This window comes from Oncorhynchus tshawytscha, linkage group LG19, assembly GCF_018296145.1.
Source record: "Oncorhynchus tshawytscha isolate Ot180627B linkage group LG19, Otsh_v2.0, whole genome shotgun sequence".
In the NCBI taxonomy this organism is placed as follows: Eukaryota; Metazoa; Chordata; class Actinopteri; order Salmoniformes; family Salmonidae; genus Oncorhynchus; species Oncorhynchus tshawytscha.
This window is the reverse complement of record NC_056447.1, coordinates 39619409-39645119: the sequence shown is the minus strand read 5'-3', so window position 1 is coordinate 39645119 and position 25711 is coordinate 39619409. Positions and strand designations below refer to the sequence as shown.

General features: G+C 44.3%; 1 protein-coding gene across 10 annotated transcripts in view; it reads right to left on the bottom strand.

Moving 5' to 3' along the window:
- The window catches only part of LOC112218752 (homeodomain-interacting protein kinase 2-like), a 115781-nt gene that overhangs the window by 21287 nt on the left and 68783 nt on the right, over positions 1-25711 (bottom strand). For 7 of the 10 annotated variants that reach the window (XM_042301649.1, XM_042301654.1, XM_042301655.1 and 4 more), the window contains exons 3-7: positions 17685-17808; positions 15413-15535; positions 12791-12889; positions 4069-4253; positions 3730-3892 (exon numbers count right to left, since the gene is read on the bottom strand). In XM_042301649.1, coding sequence (XP_042157583.1) covers positions 3730-3892; positions 4069-4253; positions 12791-12889; positions 15413-15535; positions 17685-17808 — 694 coding nt within the window. The remainder of the gene's footprint in view (positions 1-3729; positions 3893-4068; positions 4254-12790; positions 12890-15412; positions 15536-17684; positions 17809-25711) is intronic. The other 3 variants (XM_042301653.1, XM_024379837.2, XM_042301658.1) reach the window with 1 other exon arrangement.

Sequence of the window (25711 nt, the reverse complement as noted above, 5' to 3'; positions counted from 1 at the left end):
AATTCATCACATTCCCAGTGGGTCAGAAGTTTACACTCAATTAGTATTTGGTAGCATTGTCTTTAAATTGTTTAACTTGGGTCAAACGTTTCAGGTAGCCTTCCACAAGCTTCCCACAATAAGTTGGGTGAATTCTGGCCCATTCCTCCTGACAGAGCTGGTGTAACTGAGTCAGGTTTGTAGGCCTCTTTGCTCTCACATGCTTTTTCAGTTCTGCCCACAAATGTTCTATGGGATTGAGTTCAGGGCTTTGTGATGGCCACTCCAATATCTTGACTTTGTTGTCCTTAAGCCATTTTGCCACAACTTTGGAAGTATGCTTGGGGTCATTGTCCATTCGGAAGACCCATTTGCGACCAAGCTTTAACTTCCAACTGATGTCTTAAGATGTTGCTTAATTTTCCTACCTCATGATGCCATCTATTTTCTGAAGTGCACCAGTTCCTCCTGCAGCAAAGCACCCCCACATCATGATGCTGCCACCCCCGTGCTTCACAATTGGGATGGTGTTCTTCGGCTTGCAAGCCTCCTTCCTCCAAATATAACAATGGTCATTATGGCCAAACAGTTCTATTTTTGTTTCATCAGACCAGAGGACATTTCTCCAAAAAGTAGTTTTTTATGGCGGTTTTGAAGCAGTGGCTTCTTCCTTGCTGAGCAGCCTTTCAGGTTATGTAAATATAGGACTCATTTGACTGTGGATATAGATTATTTTGTACCTGTTTCCTCCAGCATCTTCACAAGGTCCTTTGCTGTTGTTCTGGGATTGATTTACACTTTTCACACCAAGGTATGTTAATCTCTAGGAGACAGAACGTGTCTCCTTCCTGAGCGATATGAAGGCTGCGTGGTCCTATGGTGTTTATACTTGCGCACTATTGTTTGTACAGATGAACGTGGTACCTTCACGCGTTTGGAAATTGCTCCCAAGGATGAACCAGACTTGTGGAGGTCTACAATTTTTTTTCTGAGGTCTTGGCTGATTTCTTTTGATTTTCTCATGATGTCAAGCAAAGAGGCACTGAGTTTGAAATACATCCACAGGTACACCTCCAATTGAATCAAATTATGTCAATTAGCCTATCAGAAGCTTCTAAAGCCATGACATAATTTTCTGGAATTTCCCAAGCTGTTTAAAGGCACAGTCAACTTAGTGTATGTAAACGTCTGACCCACTGGAATTGTGATACAATGTGTTATTAGTGAAATAATCTGTCTGTAAACAATTGTTGGAAAAATGGAGGGACTATAGTTTGTTAACAAGAAATGACTGGAGTGGTTGAAAAACAACTTTTAATGACTCCAGCCTAAATGTATGTAAACTTCTGACTTCAACTGTATGTATATACTGTATATTATTCTACTGTATTTATTATTCTACTGTACTGTATTTAGTCAATGCCACTCCGACAATGCTCGTCCTAATATTGATATATTTCTTAACGCCATTATTTTACTTTAGATTTGTGTGTATTGTTAAGATTTGTTAGAATTTACTGCACTGTTGGGGCTAGGAACACAAGCATTTCACTGCACCCGCAATAACATCTGCTAAATATGTGTATGTGACCAATCAAATTTGACTTGATTTGACCAGGTCCTCTTTGTCCACATTATCTTATTCATTATGACATAAAATACAAAACTGATCCCAGATCAACACTCTCAGACACTTTGTGAATATGGGCCATGGTAAGGTTAGATGAAAAGGCGATATGGAGACGAGTGACAGCGATCCATTTCCCTCCGGTCTTTCTCTTAGCTACACAACAATATGTCTGAACGCACCCAAATCATCCTGGACCCAGTACTCAAGACAAGCAATTATCTCTGAGAAGGGTCAACATAGAGAGAGGCTTCCTAAGTGAAAAAGAATCATGCTTATGAAATGTTTTTAAAATTGAAATGTTGCTTAATAACAGTCTATTAATGAGTAGTTAAAGGGCAAACTGACATTTTGTCTCTCGACTTCACTATCTTGACTCCACATCGCTGTCCTTATTTAGCAGCCATATTTCTAAGGTGTCAGGCACTTGAAAAATAGGTTGTAAAACTGGTGCCGTATTTATTAGGGTAAACCATGGCAAACTAATATTCTTGTTGGATAAGTTTAGGTAGTCCCTCCCTGTTTCAGTCCATTTTTCTTCCGTTTAGTGCCTCAAGAATACTACCCTGGGCATGGGGAGACCATCAATGAGGCCTAAGTAAGGCTTAAAGATGGCCTTGATATGAACAAATGCTTTTAAAGACACGCAGTGCGCTCAAGTCTTAAATCAAATCAAATGTATTCGACAACACCCAAACTAATTACTGTCTTTTCATTAAGCCTGCGTGGTTGAAAATTCAGAGACGGCATGTTCATTTTTCATTTTGCACTTCTTAGCGAGCTCGATGAGCACCGTTGGAGATAATCAATATGCCAGTGTGGCATTCATCATGCACAACAACGAGAGAGCCTGCAAACAAATAAACTCTAAGACGTTTAAACGTTCCACCATCTGAAATAAATCACTAACGTAGCACTGCCTATATCACCCTGAACCAAGGCGCTCGGAGAAAACATTACGTTAATCCATTTCAATTATATAGTGAAGTCTAGTTTTACCTCATTCTGCACAGAGTGGGTTCTGTAACAGTCAATATAGTATGTTTGGTGATAAAGAACACCTATTTGTTCAGGTTCAGGACTTCTCTACTGTATGTGTAACGTCATAGTAAAATAGAGGGTTGTATTGCAAAAGGAAATAGCAAAAGGGCATTATACTGAGAAAGAGGTTAATCTGTGGACATCGGAGGGTTAAGATCAGAATGAATGGTGGATTGGCCACTGTGGCTGAAACTCTAGCACTTGAAAAAAGTTATTTAACTACAGGTACTGTAGATGTTAGCGAAAGAGCTGTAAGTAGCAGTATAAGTATTGTTGTCTGTTAGTTTACTCCAATTAGGGTAGGGATGGTAGGGTAGGGGGAGAAATGTATAGAAACAAATATATAAAAAGAACACAGTTTACCCCCCCTGCCCAATTCTAATTCAGCACAATCTGAAAAAACTTTAGCACGCAATCATTTCATTATTCCGGCAGAAGCAAAAGTCAGCAATTTAGCATCATAGTCAGCCCACACAGCCCTACAGTAGCATGACGTGCTAACGACCAAAGGCAGAATGGAGAGAAACAGGAGGAGAGGAAGAGGAGGACGCCTGCTAGTGGGATTCTTAAGGCCTGAAAAGCGCTAAACTGCAAGGCAAGCAGGAAGTATAAGGTTGTCATGTATCTCATCAGCAGTTTGTGACAGCCCCCACTGGGCCTGAGGGACAGACAGACAGACAGACAGATACCTAACCAGGCTGTCGTGGCCTCAATAAGCTGCTTTTGCATTCTACTAGGGAGTGTAATCTTGCAAGTGGTCAATGCATTGCCTTCAAATAAAGTGTTGTGGGCTGATTGGGTGTACTGTGCTATGTGCCATGTTGGCATGAAAAAACACACTAACCAAGCCATCGAGTGGTTATATTACACACTGGTAGTGGTACACACGCTACACACTGATATGAATCTAGTACTGAAAAAGCGTGTTACATGACCTGGTTATGGATAGCGCTGGTCACAGCACTGCAGACAGTACACTATGCTGGTAGTAGTCACCACCAACAGTAGCTGATGGTACAACCTGGGTATGAATGGTGAGGAGTGTGTTGAGTAAAACCATCAACACTGTGTATGGTAGGTACCTGGTTGTGCACAGTGTTGAGCTGGTTGTTGAAGGTCATGGTAAGGTTGGTAGAGGTGCTGGGGGCCACGTGGGTGATGAAAGGGGTCTTGCTCTGGTTGACCGTGTCGTACATGCCCACACGACGCTTACAGATGTCCATGTTCTGGAAGCAGGACTTGACACTGTGAAGAGAGGGAGGGGGAGAGAGGAAGGGAGGGGGAGGGAGGGAGAACGGGAGAGAGAGTTACATGTGCCCCAGTTAAATATTTAGCAGTTATGACTTTCTCCAGATAATCTGTTCCTCCCAGCTAACAGCTAACTGTCTAAATGAGAAATGTGAGGGGATCTCTAGACGTACTGTGTGCTGTGGGGGAAGTCAAGGAGGTGGGTCATGGTTACGAATGGGTGATTGAGGGTCTCGATGGGGGTGATCCGTTTGTCCGCGTCGATCGTAAGCATCTTGGTCAACAAGTCGATGAACTCTCTACGGTCTGCCTTCTCCGCCAGCATGTCACTGCCCTCCAAATCTGATGTCATATTCACCTGCAAACAGACCCAACACACATACACTTTTAATTATAATTTCAAAGTCTGCAGAAGGTCTTTTGCAAATGACACCCTATAATCCCTATATAGTGCACTACGTTTGGCACCCTATTATGTACAGTGGGGCAAAAAAGTATTTAGTCAGCCACCAATTGTGCAAGTTCTCCCACTTAAAAAGATGAGAGAGGCCTGTAATTGTCATCATAGGTACACTTCAACTATGACAGACAAAATGAGGGAAAAAAATCCAGAAAATCACATTGTAGGATTTTTAATGAATTTATTTGCAAATTATGGTGGAAAATAAGTATTTGGCCACCTACAAACAAGCAAGATTTCTGGCTCTCACAGACCTGTAACTTCTTATTTAAGAGGCTCCTCTGTCCTCCACTCGTTACCTGTATTAATGGCACCTGTTTGAACTTGTTATCAGTATAAAAGACACCTGTCCACAACCTCAAACAGTCACACTCCAAACTCCACTATGGCCAAGACCAAAGAGCTGCCAAAGGACACCAGAAACAAAATTGTAGACCTGCACCAGGCTGGGAAGACTGAATCTGCAATAAGTAAGCAGCTTGGTTTGAAGAAATCAACTGTGGGAGCAATTATTAGGAAATGGAAGACATACAAGACCACTGATAATCTCCCTCGATCTGGGGCTCCACGCAAGATCTCACCCCGTGGGGTCAAAATGATCACAAGAGCGGTGAGCAAAAATCCCAGAACCACACGGGGGGACCTAGTGAATGACCTGCAGAGAGCTGGGACCAAAGTAACAAAGCCTACCATCAGTAACACACTACGCCGCCAGGGACTCAAATCCTGCAGTGCCAGACGTGTCCCCTTGCTTAAGCCAGTACATGTCCAGGCCCGTCTCAAGTTTGCTAGAGAGCATTTGGATGATCCAGAATAAGATTGGGAGAATGTCATATGGTCAGATGAAACCAAAATATAACTTTTTGGTAAAAACTCAACTCGTCGTGTTTGGAGGACAAAGAATGTTGAGTTGCATCCAAAGAACACCATACCTACTGTGAAGCATGGGGGTGGAAACATCATGCTTTGGGGCTGTTTTTCTGCAAAGGGACCAGGACGACTGATCCGTGTAAAGGAAAGAATGAATGGGGCCATGTATCGTGAGATTTTGAGTGAAAACCTCCTTCCATCAGCAAGGGCATTGAAGATGAAACGTGGCTGGGTCTTTCAGCATGACAATGATCCCAAACACACCACCCAGGCAAACAAAGGAGTGGCTTCGTAAGAAGCATTTGAAGGTCGTGGAGTGGCCTAGCCAGTCTCCATATCTCAACCCCATAGAAAATCTTTGGAGGGAGTTGAAAGTCCGTGTTGCCCAGCAACAGCCCCAAAACATCACTGCTCTAGAGGAGCTCTGCATGGAGGAATGGGCCAAAATACCAGCAACAGTGTGTGAAAACCTTGTGAAGACTTACAGAAAACGTTTGACCTCTGTCATTGCCAACAGATGGTATATAACAAAGTATTGAGATAAACTTTTGTTATTGACCAAATACTTATTTTCCAACATAATTTGCAAATAAATTCATTAAAAATCCTACAATGTGATTTTCTGGATTTTTTCCCCTCATTTTGTCTGTCATAGTTGAAGTGTACCTATGATGAAAATTACAGGCCTCTCTCATCTTTTTAAGTGGGAGAACTTGCACAATTGGTGGCTGACTAAATACTTTTTTGCCCCACTGTATATAGTGCACTACTTTTGACTAGAGCCCTATGGGGCCTGGTCAAAAGTAGTGCACTATATAGTGAATAGGGTGCCATTTCAGAGGCAGCCTGAGTGTTGTACTGTACTGTTGCTGCAAACAACAGGGGGATAAAATGCTGTTTTTTTATAGAACTATTAAAAAACACATACAGTAATAGGTGTCGACATCAGTGTCACGGGACAAAGTGATAAACATTCACCTTACTGACATTAAAAACATTTCCACTGGTATTCATAACAGAGTGGAGCAACTTAACTTCCACTAGCGCCGTCACAGAGAGTTTTATCTACTGCCCGAGAAGTGAAAATAAACACAAAAATAAACCTGATACGTATTGCTGTTTGCTTATTAAAAGAGACACAAAGGACACCTTCTGAGCAGCCTCTGAGCGCCTCTAGAGCTGACATAGACACAACTTTATTTAAATATTCTAGATTACTTCTGGGAGACCGCTTTCGGAGCATAATGTTGGTTCATCGGTCCTAACCATTCTAGCTGAGGTTTTTGAAGAAACACTGGACAGCAGTGCAGCAGAAATCTCCTTGGGTGGAAAGTTAGCAGTGTTTGGAGACAGAGGCAGGGACATAGGTAGACACAAAGAGAGAGGTAGAGGCTGAGAGATAGGTAGAGGCAGAGAGAAAGGTAGATGCTGAGAGGGAGGTAGCGGCAGAGAGAGGTAGAGAGAGAGAGGTAGAGGCAGAGATAGAGAGCGAGGTAGAAGCAGAGAGAAAGGTAGATGCTGAGAGGGAGGTAGAGGCAGAGATAGAGGTAGAGAGGGAGGTAGAGGCTGAGAGAGAAGTAGAGAGAGGTAGAGGCTGAGAGAGAGGTAGATGTAGAGTGAGAGGTAGAGGTAGAGAGAGAGGTAGAGGTAGAGGTAGAGAGAGAGGTAGAGGTAGAGAGAGAGGTAGATGTAGAGCAAGAGATAGAGAGAGAGGTAGAGGTAGAGAGAGAGGTAGAGAGAGGTAGAGGCTGAGAGAGAGGTAGAGGGAGAGAGTGAGGTATAGGTAGAGAGGTAGAGGTTGAGAGAGATGTAGAGGCTGAGAGAGAGGTAGAGGGAGAGGTAGAGGCTGAGAGAGGTAGAGGCTGTGGGGTAGAGACAGAGGGGGGGTACAGGCAGAGAGTGAGGTAGAGGCAGAGAGAGAGGTAGAGGAAGAGGCAAAGGCAGGGGCAGAGAGATAGAGAGGTAGAGGCAGGGGCTGAGGCAGAAGCAGAGGGAGGTCGAGGAAGAGTCACAGGCTGAGGAGGCAAAGACTAATCTGATCTGGAGCAGCCCACAGCCTTCAGTGGCATATCTATGTCTGGGGTACAGGGACACAGACAGGGTCACGGATAGGCATGCTGTTTATTGGGATTACCATGACAAGATAGTGGGCCCGTTTTTCATAAAGACACACGGCTTATCTCTGTAGCCCTGCTACAGAGACTATCTGATGTACAGCCAGTAAACGCCAACCAATCTGATTCAGTTCTCATTCAAGTTATTCAGGCTCTGTCCCTAACCCCTCCCCGCCTCGCACCTCATCACTTGGCGTGATAAAGGAATAATCTCTGGAATGAGGTGAGGAAATAACCACACTGTCCTCTAAGAGGGAAAGATGACTTTGGGAAATGCGCTCGGTCGGATTGCAAATATGTCGCCTCGCCTCTGTATGTCTGAACAGTAGAAATGTACGTATTTTAATGTTACAGAGAATACCATACATAGGTACTGTAGAATAGATTGATTAAATGCAGAGACAGAGCAATGTCTCCATAGGAGTGTGCTTGATAATTAAGTTCAAGAGCAGCAAAGCAGTAGAAGACTTTTAGCATAACCATCACTTCTCTTTATCTTGTCACAACACAAAAACCAAAAACATTGAGTATAGTCCTATATTCAAATCAAATCAAATTGTATTTGTCACATGCGCCAAATACAACAGGTTTAGACCTTACCGTGAAATGCTTACTTACAAGCCCTTAACCAATAATGCAAATCAAGAAATAGTTATGAAAATATTTACTAAATTAACTAAGGTCAAAAAAGGTATAAAAAGTAACACAATAAAATAACAATAACGAGGCTATATACAGGGGGTACATACAAGTCAATGTGCGGGGGTACAGGTTACTCGAGGGAATTTGCACAATTTGTCCTATCTCAACCTCCAGGATTTATGCTGTAGTAGTTTATGTGTCGGGGGGCTAGGGCCATGTCTGTTATATCTGGAGTATTTCTCCTGTCTTATCCAGTGTCCTGTGTGAATTTAATCTCTCTCTCTCTCTCTCTCTCTCTCTGACGACCTGAGCCCTAGGACCCTGCCTCAGGACTATCTGGCCTAATGACTCCTTGCTGTCCCCAGTCCACCTGGTCGTGCCGCTGCTCCAGTTTCAACTGTTCTGCCTGCGGCTATGGAATCCTGACCTGTTCACCGGGCGTGCTACCTGTCCCAGACCTGCTGTTTTCAACTCTAGAGACAGCAGGAGCGGTAGAGATACTCTGAATGATCGGCTATGAAAAGCCAACTGACATTTACTCCTGAGCTGCTGACTTGTTGCACCCTCGACAACCACTGTGATTATTATTATTTGACCCTGCTGGTCACCTATGAACATTTGAACATCTTGGCCATGTTCTGTTATAATCTCCACCTGGCACTGCCAGAAGAGGACTGGCCACCCCTCATAGCCTGTTTCCTCTCTAGGTTTCTTCCTATGTTCTGGCCTTTCTAGGGAGTTTTTCCTAGCCACCGTGCTTCTACACCTGCATTGCTTGCTGTTTGGGGTTTTAGGCTGGGTTTCTGCATAGCACTTTAAGATACAGTGCCTTGCGAAAGTATTCGGCCCCCTTGAACTTTGCGACCTTTTGCCACATTTCAGGCTTCAAACATAAAGATATAAAACTGTATTTTTTGTGAAGAATCAACAACAAGTGGGACACAATCATGAAGTGGAACAACATTTATTGGATATTTCAAACTTTTAACAAATCAAAAACTGAAAAATTGGGCGTGCAAAATTATTCAGCCCCTTTACTTTCAGTGCAGCAAACTCTCTCCAGAAGTTCAGTGAGGATCTCTGAATGATCCAATGTTGACCTAAATGACTAATGATGATAAATACAATCCACCTGTGTGTAATCAAGTCTCCGTATAAATGCACCTGCACTGTGATAGTCTCAGAGGTCCGTTAAAAGCACAGAGAGCATCATGAAGAACAAGGAACACACCAGGCAGGTCCGAGATACTGTTGTGAAGAAGTTTAAAGCCGGAATTGGATACAAAAAGATTTCCCAAGCTTTAAACATCCCAAGGAGCACTGTGCAAGCGATAATATTGAAATGGAAGGAGTATCAGACCACTGCAAATCTACCAAGACCTGGCCGTCCCTCTAAACTTTCAGCTCATACAAGGAGAAGACTGATCAGAGATGCCGCCAAGAGGCCCATGATCACTCTGGATGAACTGCAGAGATCTACAGCTGAGGTGGGAGACTCTGTCCATAGGACAACAATCAGTCGTATATTGCACAAATCTGGCCTTTATGGAAGAGTGGCAAGAAGAAAGCCATTTCTTAAAGATATCCATAAAAAGTGTTGTTTAAAGTTTTCCACAAGCCACCTGGGAGACACACCAAACATGTGGAAGAAGGTGCTCTGGTCAGATGAAACCAAAATTGAACTTTTTGGCAACAATGCAAAACGTTATGTTTGGCGTAAAAGCAACACAGCTCATCACCCTGAACACTCCATCCCCACTGTCAAACATGGTGGTGGCAGCTTCATGGTTTGGGCCTGCTTTTCTTCAGATGGGACAGGGAAGATGGTTAAAATTGATGGGAAGATGGATGGAGCCAAATACAGGACCATTCTGGAAGAAAACCTGATGGAGTCTGCAAAAGACCTGAGACTGGGACGGAGAAAAAGACAATGATCCAAAACATAAAGCAAAATCTACAATGGAATGGTTCAAAAATAAACATATCCAGGTGTTAGAATGGCCAAGTCAAAGTCCAGACCTGAATCCAATCGAGAATCTGTGGAAAGAACTGAAAACTGCTGTTCACAAATGCTCTCCATCAAACCTCACTGAGCTCGAGCTGTTTTGCAAGGAGGAATGGGAAAAAATGTCAGTCTCTCGATGTGCAAAACTGATAGAGACATACCCCAAGCGACTTACAGCTGTAATCGCAGCAAAAGGTGGCGCTACAAAGTATTAACTTAAGGGGGCTGAATAATTTTGCACGCCCAATTTTTCAGTTTTTGATTTGTTAAAAAAGGATGAAATATCCAATAAATGTCTTTCCACTTCATGATTGTGTTCCACTTGTTGTTGATTCTTCACAAAAAAATACAGTTTTATATCTTTATGTTTGAAGCCTGAAATGTGGCAAAAGGTCGCAAAGTTCAAGGGGGCCGAATACTTTCGCAAGGCACTGTATCAGCTGATGTAAGAAGGGCTTTATAAATAAATTAGATTTGATTTGTACGTGTAGGTAGGGGTAAAGTGACTATGCAAGGATAATAAACAACGAGTAGCAGCAGTGCAAAAACAAAAGGGGGGTGGAGCAATCTAAATAGTCCGGTACCACTTGCCGTGTGGTAGCAGAGACAACAGTCTATGACTTGGGTGACTGGAGTCTTAGACAATTTTGTGGGCCTTCCTCTGACATCGACTAGTATATAGGTCCTGGATGGCAGGAAGCTTGGCCCCATTGATGTACTGGCCCGTACGCACTACCCTCTGTAGCGATGGTTAATGGTTGCCATACCATTAAGATGCAACCGGTCAAGATGCTCTCAATGGTGCAACGTTTTGAGGATCTGGGGACTTAAGTGAAACTGAACGTGAGGAGCAGTATGCTTGTATTTCAGCGATTGCTTCACTGTCAGTAACGTTATTGTAAAGTCATGCTGGGTCTCAAAGTGGTGTGGTTAAAATGTACTCACCACCCAGATGTCTTGCCCTCCCTAATTCTCTTTAGACCTCCATCAGGCTCCATTCAGTTCAGCTGGGATTGGAGATGGGTCCTCCAGAACTTTAAGTTCTCCCCACATTTCCCACGACAGTGTGGAGGCAACAACAATCTCAACATGGGCAGACGTCCCGGTAACTGACCCAAATCTCTCTCTCCAGTCCCTCTGTGCCTTCAGCTATCGTCCATTATACAAATGAAGACAGATGTCCACACTGCTTATTTATTTATCTAGCCCTGGATTCTGAGCCTGAGATTTTCTCCTCATTAGGACTGGCTCTCAGTCTACTCTGTTTCTTTCAGTAACCTTCTTTCAGTGTGTGTGTGTGTGTGTGTGTGTGTGTGTGTGTGTGTGTGTGTGTGTGTGTGAGCGTAGTATGGGTCAGAGAGGATCAGAGTGAGTGCTGACCCTGGTGATCTGGCCTGTGCATGTTGATTTCATTAGACCACTGTTTTGTGTCTGGGAGTAGGAGCAGCTTGGAGGTATGGCCTCCTAAACTAGATCAGGCAGAGGCACTAACTTCACTGAGCACCGCTGCCTCTGTGGCTGCACGCTATGCATGCTATGCCAGACCTGGAGCACTCTGGCTGGGCACAGGTCAACTCTAATAGTCCAGATGGGACAACAGTGAAGTGAACACATGTGTAGGTTTGCATGAGGTGGAGGATCCCAAGGGCTTTTTGTGCCAGACTGTGTGCGTGTTGTGTGTTGTCTGTGTGTGTGTGTGTGTGTGTGTGTGTGTGTGTGTGTGTGTGTGTGTGTGTGTGTGTGTGTGTGTGTGTGTGTGTGTGTGTGTGTGCGCGTGTGTGTGTGGAAGAAACTGCAGTCATATTACCTGACTTAAATGGTCATGTACATTGACAGCTCCTTATCCTCCCTTGAAGAAACAAGACATTTTTGATGCCTGGGAAATGTATCAGGGTTTCAATGCGTCATTACCAGTATGTACTGTATGTGTGCTGGAAAAACGAGTATGTTTGGGCGGGTGACAGTAAGAACAAAATATGGACAGAGACACTATCATATCATCATAATCTGCTAAATGTGTATAGGTCTGTCTCAACTTTCCCACCGTGATCAGAATGAGCATTAGGGAGAGGAGACAAGTTGTGAGACGAGTGACATAACATATAAAGCTGTCTATTGACAGTGCTTTCCACACCAGGGTTGGGTATGAGTCACTTTCTGGTTCCTTAACATTGTAATGTGTCCTCTCTTTGCTTTATCAAAAAAATGGGTTCCCACAAGTTGTCCCTCTGTAAACCTTGGCTGGTGAGAGCAGGGTCATGTACATTAGGCACCAAACAGAATAAACTGGACTGAAACAGGCTGGAACTACCTGGACTTGTCCAACAAGAAACACCTATTTTCTTTTTACTAATAAATACAACCTAGCACAGGGCTAAAGGCTAACTCGCTGAGTCATAGACACAACACTGTCTGGGTTCCCACACTGCAGGTCCTCTAACCTTCTCTGTCATGTTGTGTACATGTACTACACATACACATCCAATTATGGGATGGCCACAACATTCTACCCAGCTTAAATAAAAAAGCAAACTACACACATCAAAGACAGTGACCGAGTTGACCACATGCTCGACTCCGATATTGGTCTGTCATTTATTAAGAAGAAAAAAAGAAAAGAAGAATCAGAAATGAGGAAGGGATTTGGTCAGAGTGCAGCTGCTTTCATTTCCCTCTGAGACTAACTGCATATGCATTGGGGTGTCTGCTGCCTGAGGGTGTGTGTGTGTGTGTGTGTGTGTGTGTGTGTGTGTGTGTGTGTGTGTGTGTGTGTGTGTGTGTGTGTGTGTGTGTGTTGTATATACAGTGCTCTGAACCTGAGCCATGTCATCCAGGCAGTTAAAGATGTACTTCCGGGCCTCCTTGGACTTGATCACCGTCTCTCCCTCATGGTCCTCTGGTGTCTGTGGAGAGAAGACAAGAAGCAGATGTTCCATTCAGTTCCCATCAGAGGTCTCTGAAAATATTTACATTTTCCTCATTACAGATTCATGTTAACCAGCAGCAGGACTGAGCTAGCTAGCAGGACTGTGCAAGATATCAGTACTGAGCTAGCTAGCAAGAATGAGAAAGTTGTCAGCACTGAGCAAGCTGGCTAGGAGGAATGAGAATGCCCTTTTAGCAACCCTGGGGTAACACACAAACACTAATCAAACAGCCATGTCTGGGGAGCAGGGCTGGCGTGATGGAATACATACACATCTGTGCTCACACACACACAAACATGCGCATGGACACACACACACAGGCAGGGACACACATATATGCATGGAAGCACACAAATACACATACACACCCACAATAATCTTACAGACCTATTAGCAGAGGAACACTCTCTGACAAAACACTGTAGTATTACAGTATCATCATGTTCACGGTTGCTGTCAAATGGAAAAACACAGCAAGCCAAGATCGAAGTGAAGCTTAGCAATCACTCTGACAACCCTATCCCTGTGTCTGACTCAGTGAAGGGGAAAAAGTTGTTGGTTGCTAGCTATTCGATTTTCCACATGCCAACAACCATGGAAAAAGATGCAGTTGCAGCCGTGTTATAATATACATAGTAATAACTTGTCTGTGACAGGCTCTTGTATAACTTGAGAGCACACACGCACACACACACATACACGTTCACACTCACACACACACAAACGCAAACACACACACTTTAAAACAGACAGGTTGTTATCATCCAAACTTACTGAAAGGTCAACATTAGTATGCAAGGAGCACGCTATATTATTGGATGTCAATGTAGCATTGTTGTTCGTCATTTTGTACGGATAAGAACTAAGGCATGTGTCCTAAATGGTACCCTATTCTAGGGCTTCACAAATAATTACATTTTAATTGAAATTGCAATATTGACATGTGCAATATCCACATCGCAAGAGACTGCACTTTTTTTACGCCATGAATGTAACATTTACATGTAATAAGGGTCCCCTGGGAAACTCTGACTAAGACATTGGTTTCTGCCACGTCACAACAACTTCTACTGTACCTGGGAAACTCTGACCAACACTTTGGTTTCTACCCCGTCACAACAACTTCTACTGTACCTGGGAAACTCTGACCAACACTTTGGTTTCTACCCCGTCACAACAACTTCTACTGTACCTGGGAAACTCTGACCAACACTTTGGTTTCTACCCCGTCACAACAACTTCTACTGTACCTGGGAAACTCTGACCAACACTTTGGTTTCTACCCCGTCACAACAACTTCTACTGTACCTGGGAAACTCTGACCAACACTTTGGTTTCTACCCCGTCACAACAACTTCTACTGTACCTGGGAAACTCTGACCAACACTTTGGTTTCTACCCCGTCACAACAACTTCTATTGTACCTGGGAAACTCTGACCAACACTTTGGTTTCTACCCCGTCACAACAACTTCTACTGTACCTGGGAAACTCTGACCAACACTTTGGTTTCTACCCCGTCACAACAACTTCTACTGTACCTGGGAAACTCTGACCAACACTTTGGTTTCTACCCCGTCACAACAACTTCTACTGTACCTGGCTTTTTCATTAGTTGTCATGCCAAACAACACCAACTATAGAATCTGAACACACATTTAATTTCGCAATATTTGGTAAAAAAAACGTAATTAGATTATTTGCCAACGTCGTGCACCCCTACCCTGTTCCCTATATAGTGCACTACCTTAGAACAGGGTCAAAAATAGTGCACTTTATAGGCACTACGGTGCCATTTAAGACACACTTGTGTTGAGACCTGATCAATCTTGGAAGAGAACATCACTAAGTGCAGTGGAGCAGTGAATATAGCTGTATCCAGCTGAGATATTAGTATTGTGGAGTCAGGACATGCAACACAAAACTATGTCTGCAGATACGCCACATGACACAATAAATTTTACCCAGTTAATGAGGAAAAAACAGGACAGGTCCACTGAGTCCCTGCATAGAGGTGTGTGTGTGTGTGTGTGTGTGTGTGTGTGTGTGTGTGTGCGCGCGCGCGCGGGCATGTGTGCACGTGTGAAGAGACACCCCCCGAGCTGGATTCGTCAGACCCAGTTCCAGTTACCAAATCCTCTCACACAAATCTATGTAGCTGTCATTAGGCTTTCACTTTGTTTAGAGCCAGCGTTGGGTCTCACTGTGAATGCCTCACAATGAGCTTCTATAGTTGTACAGTATTGACTCCTCTGGGACAATGCTCTGTGAAACCTAACTGCTCTTTTGATCTATATGGAAAGTTTTGGTGCAACAAAAGTGCAATCATAATTCGTATTTTTCTGTGTGCGCGTGTGTGCGTGTGTGTGTGTGTGTGTGTGTGTGTGTGTGTGTGTGTGTGTGTGTGTGTGTGTGTGTGTGTGTGTGTGTGTGTGTGTGTGTGTGTGTGTGTGTGTGTGTGTGTGTGTGTGTGTGTGTGTGTGTGTGTGTGCAGGCCTACCTTCAGCCTCCACAGAGGGTAGTTGGTGGAGTCTGTGTCTCTGTTGAAGAATCTGGTAGTCTTAGTCCCTGCACTCAGGAGGTACTCCGCAGGCAGCCCCTGTGTCTGAGAGATGTATCGGATCTACAGGAGGACAAATATCAAATAACACATCAACTATGCATTCAGAGTTTCACACAATCATCCAAACAGCATTAAAATGAAGACATGCAAAATAAGGCACGATTAATTGGATATTGTTTTGACTTTTTGAGGCAAATTGATTTAACTGAAAATCTTAGTGAGTTAGAAAATCATTGCTGGGGGAAATCATTGGGGGTAATTATGCTATAATAATCGTAACTCCCCAATATGTTCACTGCAGAGGGAATATGCCCAGACCCATACTGATGCAGCATCATCCATTATTAATAAAATGACAGTGTGTGACAAGGTTGTGTTGTACATTAGATGTGACACATTTTCACAGCAGGGTCAACCTGGTGAGGTCATGTGGTCAGGAAAAACTCTGCCCTAACTGTGATTTATTACTGGCCATGAGTTTTCACCGACCAGAAAATCTGGAGAGATCTGATGTCAGGCAGTATCAGATGCTGCCTGGGTTCCTGTGTGTACTGTGTATGGTTAGTCCTGTTATGTGAGTGATAGGAATGAGGCCTGTGTGTGAGTGCGTGTGTGTGCATGCATGCGTCTCTGTTTGTGTCTGTGTGGTGTCTCGTCTCCTCCGACAGACAGGCAGCTCCTGATCCCTCTGCAACCTCTCTGTTTATCCCAACAGATGCCACTGAGCCACTCGCCCCAATTAGCAGCGCTCTGGTGCTCCAGAGCAACACATCTCTCTGTTCCGCTCATCTCTTCTCTCTCTTTCTGTTCCTCATCTTCTCTCTCTATCTCTCTCTTTCTCTTTAACAAACTCACATTAGGCTCTATGGGAAAGCCTTGCGCGAGTGTTGCTCCATCTCTCAGAGCAAATCAAGCTGTTTTTTTTCACCCGTGCTGAAACATATCTAAGAGCAATTCTAATTTGCAAAGCTCTCAAATTGATGCTCTCCCCTCATCCCTGACTTCTAACTGTGATATCTTAGGACTGGTCTTGAAGTGGACTAGTGACTCTTATATACCTTTCATACCAAGACGTTTTTCTGCCAACTTTACCATTCTGCCAACTTTTTCCCTCCTTTTCCTTATCTGAAAGGTATTGCCGCTATCAAAGCTGAAACATTTATTTTCACCTAATGACCTAGTAATCATTTCGGTAAAGTTCTGCCTACGGCTTAATATGAAACGTATCTGTAATGCTGAGGCGGGATTGGCACACACTACACTCTTAAACTCTTGATGATTGCTCGGCAGAACCAGTTAACCATTGTCTTGCCAGTTCTAAACTTTGCGAGGCATGTCACTTCGTGTCACAGCCAACCACAACTTGATGGATCCATAAAGAATTACTGTGGGAATAAATATAACTGAATTATACAAATATTAGAATAAAGTAGGCTAATGCAATTGAAGGCATGTATCAAAATGTTTCTTACTGAAACTCCCAAAGTAATTCCAATCTATGTAACACTGTACATTTGAAGTAATAGCCTACCCGCGTGTGGTCAACTAGATTATAATTTCAGCACCGTTTTGAATGGGACAGCACCATCGCACTGCTTTCAGACAATCAATGTCAGATTTGAGTTTTCACTGAATCTTTGTTTGGATATTGGTTAGACTGGGTAAATGTTAGCTACGTTAAAGTGAGTGCTGCTCATGATCATCTTGTCTGGTTGACTCATTTATTACAAGATTCAGCCAGCATGTTATGGAGTTTAACAAGTGGATTATTGACATTTTATTAGTGTTATAATGTTTCTTAGGACCTGTCTAAACAAATGAATATTGGATTTCTTTTTGATAGTGTATATTCAATGGATTTATTCAAAGAGACGCCTACCCACTTCGGCACACCTCTACATCACCAGTGTGCCGGCATGCGGGAGATATAAAAGGCATATGCAGGCAAGAATGTGGTAAAAATGGGACTGTTTTTAAGGGGATCATATAAACATTTCCCAATTCTTTCTACAGGCAAAATACTGTAAATCCTATGTGAAAGCAGTAATAACTCTTAGTACGCCACTGTTGCAAAATGCACACCTTGATTGATTGCATTTCCTGTTTATTGTAGCATTCAGAAACAACGTCTTTTAGCTCTTGTCTTGGATGCTTTCTCTCATTTAGGCATCACTCCTTATCTCCCCTATGGGCAGACCCTCAGACCTACCTGGTCATACTCGGAGGCCCCTGGGTAGAGGGGCCAGCCTAGGAAGAGCTCAGCGATGACACAGCCCAGGGACCACATGTCGATGGCCTCACAGAAGGGCAGGCCCAGGATGATCTCCGGAGCTCTGAGGAGAGAGAGAGGGAGGGAGAGAGAGAGACAGCATGGTTAAATACAGGCCAGAGTATTTCTGTAAGGTAAGCAATGGTACAAGAAGGGGAACCTGTATGAGTTATGGAACTGACCGGACATTGTATCTAACCTGGAAAAGACCATGACAGAGATTCAAACAATTGCAGATAAACGACCTGTGCACTGCGATTTACTTTTCTGCTTGAGCTAACTTCGCGTTTACAGCGAACATGATCTCCGTAAATGTCGGGGAAATAGCTTTTAAAAGTCTATTGCTGTGTGCAGGTTGTTAATCTGCGTTGGATTAAATCCCGGCCCATGTCATAACACAATGTGTTGATGTAACACTAACTTTAATGAAAGATCTCATCTGGGAGAAGCAAACAAATGAGTGACATTCCTTTTCTTCAGTGTTAGGAGCAGCAGCTAACCCTCCCAAGACATCAGCAAACTGGGCCTCTATTCAAAACATTCCCAAAACAAACTTAATTAGATTACATTGCCAGCAGCAGTCTTAACGTCCCGCCCAAGATAAACTAATCAATCAGGCTGTCATTCCCTGATATGTTATCTTACACTGATCTCAGACAAGTTCTCAGGCCTTTAATGCAAACACCTCACTTGTTTAGAGAAGCTTTGAGAAAAGTTGAAGGACTTTGTTAGATTCTCCTTCATATGGAACTGGCAGTCACGCTGTTGATCTTAGTGCCGACCGTGGGGGGGGCGGAGCTAATTGATTGATAGCCGTGCAAGAGCAAATCGGGATGCCCAAACATTGGGGAGTCTGGGTTCTGGGATAGAATATGGGGGAGAGGAGAGTGGGAGGGTAATCTAGGGAAGAATATGGGGCTTGGTTACAGTGGCCCTATGTGGAATCAATTATGCTGCCATGAAAAATAAAATCAACATATATATCCACAGAGCCAGAGCAACCATCGTCCGACTCCGGGGCCGTTTGCAAAGGCCAGTTAAAAACCCCAGAGCCTAGTTTACCAGGTTCCTAGACTTCTGGCCCTTTACAAAACACAGGGGCCAAGTGGCCACTTCCCGACTGCCACCGATAAATAACTGGGTCTGAGTGAGCACTGAACAAGAAGAAAATCACTGTCTCGGTTATACGAATGCCATGACCGACAAACGATTTAGAAAATGATCCCTTTTACTGTGGACTCACCATGAGCTCTGTTACACTAGACCAGATAGATTATAATGCAGTCCACTGAGGTGAAGTCTCTGATGAGCATTTCAATTACTATGCAGACTGCCTCGGTCCCCAATGAGGGAAACTCATTGTGACAAACACAAACACACACGCATGTGCCTACATGTACACGCACTCGCGCACAAACATAAATACACACACACTAGAGACACACTACTTCATCATAAAACATTATCAGCGATACATTTTATTGGAGTGACAAGAATTTTCTGAGCTTTAGGCTGATCATTGCCGAGTTCCCAGCGTTCCCTGCCTGTTGTGGTCATGACAACGGGGCGAGAGGAGAGGAGCGGATGAGCACAGGCTCCAAGGCAGCCTGGGAGAGAGACAGAGAAGTAACTCCTTGCTGGGAGCCTGCTGGACAGGCCCAGACAACAGATAATGTGGATAAGAGCAGCGCTAAGAGCAGGGCTCTATGGGACTGGGGGAGGGGAGTGGCAGTGGAGGGAATCTGATCACATTTGCCACATGGGACTCAGACTTCTCTCTTCTCGGACCTTCCTCACTTGTCTATTTGTGAAAGAGATGTCAGGTTTAAAATTGTGAGAAACAGCTGGGACCAAGCTTTATCACGGTGGCAGACACAGGTATATCTAGTGTACAAAAGAGAGAGAGAGAGAGAGAGAGAGAGAGAGAGAGAGAGAGAGAGAGAGAGAGAGAGAGAGAGAGAGAGAGAGAGAGAGAGAGAGAGCAGTAGCCTCTCCAATGAACCTAACAAGGAGAGGGCTCAGTAAATACACAGGGTGGTTATTGGGGTCTTGGGGCAGCTGTGGAACACACAACAACAACAACACAACCCGACAACACACCACGACAACACACCAAGAAAACACAACAACACACCAAGAAAACACATGACAACACACCACGACAACACACCAAGAAAACACAACACAGCAACACACCAAGAAATCACATGACAACACACCAAGACAACACACCACGACAACACAACACACCAAGACAACACACCAAGACAACACACTACGACAACACACCAAGACAACAGAACACGACAACACACCAAGAAAACACAACACAACAACACACCAAGAAAACACACCAAGACAACACACCACGACAACACACCCCAACAACACACCAAGACAACACACCAAGACAACACACCCCAACAACACATCAAGACAACACATCACAACAACACACCGAGACAACACCCCCAAACAAGTCTGAAGGAGGGTTATATTACACACTCAACACACAATGAGCTGGGCAATCTATTGTGGGTTGCCAGAGCAGATAGCACTGGGCAGGACACTGTGTGCTGAGGGGAGTAAGGGAGGGAACCTGAGCTATGGGCCAGGGTCAGTCAGCACAATACTCCCTCTTCAAACTGCATGGGCTTTCACTTTAGAGGGGTATGAGGTTAGGAGCTTTACAATGAGGGATACAGAGGCTCATTCACACGCACAAACACACCCAAGCACACACACACACACACACACACACACACACACACACACACACACACACACACACACACACACACACACACACACACACACACACACACACACACACACACACACACACACACACACACAGTAACAAAATAGATACTATGGTTCTGGCTGACATAGGCTCGGCAAATAGCCAAGCTTATGGAAAACTACTTTGTAACTTTCCGTTGCTGAAGATAAGCTGTTATTGCATACACACACACTAATGTGACACCTTTCCCCTAACTGTGTACAGTTTCCGGTTTCCCCAGAGACTTAGGGGTCTTTGCTCTCTGATTAGCACACACACACACACGCAAACACGCGCACACACGCCCTCTATTTGCATAAGTATACTGTATCAGACACCTCTGGCCCCCCGTGCTCCCAACAATCAGGTCACAGAACCTTCTACTCCCACAAGGTCCTTCCTTGAGGTTACAGCAGCACCGCTCCCCTCCCATGCATTACCAATCTCCCTGGAATATTAGCGTCCGCTTAGCATGAAATTAATATGATACAACAACCAATCATGGGGAAATGGTCTGTGCCGGCCTCAATGTTCTTTTCCATGGTTGACTGTGTGCCACGTTTGATGTCATGGAACTGTGGGTTTTTATAGCAGTCAGCTTTGGACCATCCTATTTAAATTAGAGAGCAATTAGTCCTGCATATTTAGCTCTGTGTGTGTGTGTGTGTGTGTGTGTGTGTGTGTGTGTGTGTATCTATCTGTGTGTGTGTGTGTGTGTGTGTGTGGTGGTGTGGTGGTGTGTGTGTGGTGTGTGTGTTGTGTGTGTGTGTGTGTGTGTGTGTGTGTGTGTGTGTGTGGGGTGATTATGTGTGTATGCATCTATCTGTGTGAGTGTGTGTGTCTGTGTGTCATGTTCAGGTCCATTAGAGCTGATGATGTTATGCTTGGATCAGTTTCCGGCAGCACCTCCTCGATCCAGGCCCTTTTCAATGATTCTACTGCCCTGGTATCACTGAGGTCCAGCTGCACTCCATCCTTCCCTTCTAATCCAACACAACGATCACGTTCATGAAATCAAACCAGTAATGCAAATCTCCACACTGCTTCCGTGGCATGCAAAACACAGCAGCTGCTGCTGATGCAGGCCCTGGTAAACACACATCTGTGCAGCTCACACACCTCTCCTCTTCTCTCTCTTTCCTTCCTTCCTTCCTTCACTCCTCTCCTCCCTTTCTTCCTTCACTCCTTCCTTCCTTCACTCCTCTTCCTTCGCTCTTCTTAAGGACACAGAAGCAGGATTCTGTCTCCTTTAGCACATAGATAGTGTAAAGGTATGCGCCCTACAGCTAGGGTTACAGCAGTGCTCCATAAGAGGTCATAGATAGTAGTGGTCAATACAGGAGATGGAATAAAGGTTGTGGGTAAAACAGTCAAATGGAAAATGCCAGGCAGTCTAGTGTTAACTGCTTACCACATCCTGGTGCTTTATGAGCAGAGCTGCTCTGCATGCAAACCTCAGCTACGTACACACTACACACACACACACACACACACGCACGCACGCACGCACACACACACACACACACACACACACACACACACACACACACACACACACACACACACACACACACCCACACACACACACACACACACACACTACACACACACTCACACATACACACACATACACACAGCCACTCAGATTGTGAAGTTTGCACTAGAGGGTGGTGTCACTTTGCAGTGCAAGGCCAATACAAAGATGCCATAAAGTATGTCTTTATCAGAGTAGGCCTATTAGATCCAGCATTTGTGAACACATAGCCATTCTCTTCTGGAATGTTCCGTTGACACCACATGTGCACTCCATAAGCAGTGGCACAGAAACCCCACCGCCAATGTAACAGCTCTAAACTATACCTCATCTAACACATAGACAGCAGCGAACAAGCTGGACCCGGACCACAACACTCTGAGGAGGTGGAGTCATGCATGTGGCAGGCAAACTGGTACAATCCTTGCTACAGTACTTTATGTGGGGGGAGAGGCGCTGTGACATCCTCCCAGCTGGCCTCTCATTGATGAGGCCGATCCCCTGGGAGCTACAGTGATGGCACAACCCCACCACAATAAATGAATGGGGCCTTTCTTCTGCCCCCCCCCTAAACTAGGGCAGGCAGACCAGGCGGGTGGGTGGACAGGCGGGCAGCGCCCATCTCCTCTCCTCCTGGCACCTCCACCCATACCCACGCACTGCACTGCAGCTGCTATTCCCGGCTCTGACATCATGGGCAGTGGGCACGTCAGGATGCATCCATCACCCTGACCTTCCCTCAGCTCGGCTTCACTTCAGTCTCCTGGCAGTCTGGCACATCACTGGTCTGGACCCCTGCATTTACATTTGATTGCAATGAGGTTGAACGATAGACATAATTTACTTTAAATGACATCATTGCTTGGCATTGCAGCATTCACACTGGACGTTATTTCTATTGCAATGAGTCTGAACTATAGACCTCATATTTTTTATACAGTATAGCTTACTGTATTCATATATGACATCATTGGTGTGAACTGCCATTGCAGGTGGTTTATATTTCTGATGAGTTTGAACTTTTCGTCACAACTCTTGGTACAACAATAACTGCTCTTGTACAATGGAGTCAAACTCACACTACACTCGACAACTGCAGTAATTGCCTATTTACTGTTACGTTAACTAGGATGGTTGGGTTCATTTGAAGAGCTCTCTGCTTCCTGATGTGATGAACGAAGTATAGTATTATAATATTATGTATGCCCTTTTTTGGTGGCAACCTCTTGACATAACTCTTTGAAGGCCTTGTACCGAGTGACTGAGGGACAGAGGGAGAGTCCAGGGGAGAAACTAAATGGCACTTCCTTGATTCCTCATGTCCTCTCTCCTCACCTGTTTTTGGTCCTCCACGAGCCCCAGTCAAGGAATTTAGCTAGTTGTGTAAGTCAGGACATAACAAACTTTTAAACAGACCTTGAGAAGTAGTATTTTAATTCGGGGCCCCTGCAGGGATCCCTCTCTCTATTCAAAAGGCAGAGCTAAGTTCTGATGGTGCTGTAACTGTTTCAACTGTTAATTCATTAGCATAGCTACAGTGGGTCCTCTTTTAAAAGTTGCGTCATATTGAGGCACACCCTCCGTGCTGCTGCAGCATTCTGTGGCACGTCATTTAATTGTCTGACATTTTTTCTGTTACTGCAAGTTATTGCTAGTTTGACCACCAGAGGGAATCTTTAAGAAGCATTTGATTGTATTCCGTATTGGCATTACCAGAGAATTGAAAACCTTTTTTATAATAGCATAGTATATGGGATTGATTTTAAGAAAGTTGGCATAATTAATTTGATTAATATTATGGTGTTTCTATTCAGAGAAAAACAAAAAACGAAACCCTGAGGGTTTCCATTGGGATGGAATGGAAAAGATGGCGCTGTACAACGTGACGGTCGGCAGTAGGCTACAGAGGATTCTAAATTGTTTGCCTTCATTAGACAACTTTGTTACAATATTTCTGTAAATCAGTGATATTTATTCCCATTGTAATTCATTATGGATCCATAACTAAATCAACATCTGCATTTTGAAAGATGCGTTTCTATAATTAATTTATTAACAAAATGTGTTTATTTATTTATTAGGCTAATGTGCAGTCACCCGTGTTATTTTATAGTTGTGATGTCTTCACTATTATTCTACAATGTAGAAAATAGAAAAAATATACAAACATCCTGGAATGAGTAGGTGTATCCAAACTTTTGACTGGCACTTGCTGGAATGGAAAATATGGCGCTGTACAATGTGACGGTCAGCAGTACAGTACTGGGCTATTTAGCAAAAGAATCCCTGCAGGGCACGAGGAAGGAGTAGGCTGTCCATGTAAATAAGAATTTGTTCTTAACTGACATGCCTAGTTAAATAAAGGTTACACTAAGAGCATAACATTTCTGCACCCTAATTTTCTAATTCCTGTCTAACCAATCCCCAACTGGAGATTAAGTGAAAATACAAATATAATTGATTTATCAAGACCAGTCCCGATGCTTGCCTCAGAGCAGCGCAAAATGGTGCTAAAATAGTTGTAGGCTTTTGCTTCTAACTTTTCTTTAAATAAAAAAGACCTACACCATTTTTATCAGGACATTACTCAACTGGCTGGGGTCTTTGACAATTTTTAGGGTCTTCCTCTGACACTGCCTGGTGTATAGGTCCTGGATGGCAGGCAGCTTAGCCCCAATGATGTACTGGGCCGTACGCACTACCCTCTGTAGTGCCTTGCAGTCGGAGGCCGAGCAATTACTGTACCAGGCAGTGATGCAACCGGGTGAGGATGCTCTCAATGTTGCAGCTGGAGAACCTTTTGAGGATCTGAGGAACCATGCCAAATCTTTTTAGTTTCCCGAATGGGAATAGGCTTTCTCATGCCCTCTTCATGACTGTCATGGTGTGTTTGGACCATTCTAGTTTGTTGGTGATGTGGACACCAAGGAACTTTGAAGCTCTCAACCTGCTCCACTACAGTCCTGTCAATGAGAGTGGGGGCATGCTCGGTCCTCCTTTTCCTGGAGTCCACAATCATCTCCTTAGTCTTGGTTACGTTGAGGGATAAGTTGTTATTCTGGCACCACCGGGCCAGGTCTCTGACCTCCTTCCTAAAAGCTGTCTCGTCATTGTCGGTGATCAGGCCTACCACTGTTGTGTCATCTGCAAACTTAATGATGGTGTTGGAGTCGTGCCTGGCCATGCAGTTGTGGGTGAACAGGGAGTACAGGAGGGGACTGAGCACGCACCCCTGAGGGGCTCCAGTGTTGAGGATCAGCGTGGCGGATGTGTTGCTACCTACCCTCACCACCTGGGGGCGGCCCGTCAGGAAGTTCAGGATCCAGTTGCAGAGGGGGGTGTTTAGTCCCAGGATACTCAGCTTGGTGATGAGCTTTGAGGGTACTATGGTGTTGAACACCGAGCTGTAGTCAATGAATAGCATTCTCACATAGGTGTTCCTTTTGTCCAGGTGGGAAAGGGCAGTTTGGAGTGCAATAGAGATTGCATCATCTGTGGATCTGTTTGGGCGGTATGCAAATTTGAGTGGGTCTAGTGTTTCTGGGATAATGGTGTTGATGTGAGCCATTACCAGCCTTTCAAAGTACTTAATGGCTACGGACGTGAGTGCTACGGGTCTGTAGTCATTTAGGCAGGTTGCCTTTGTGTTCT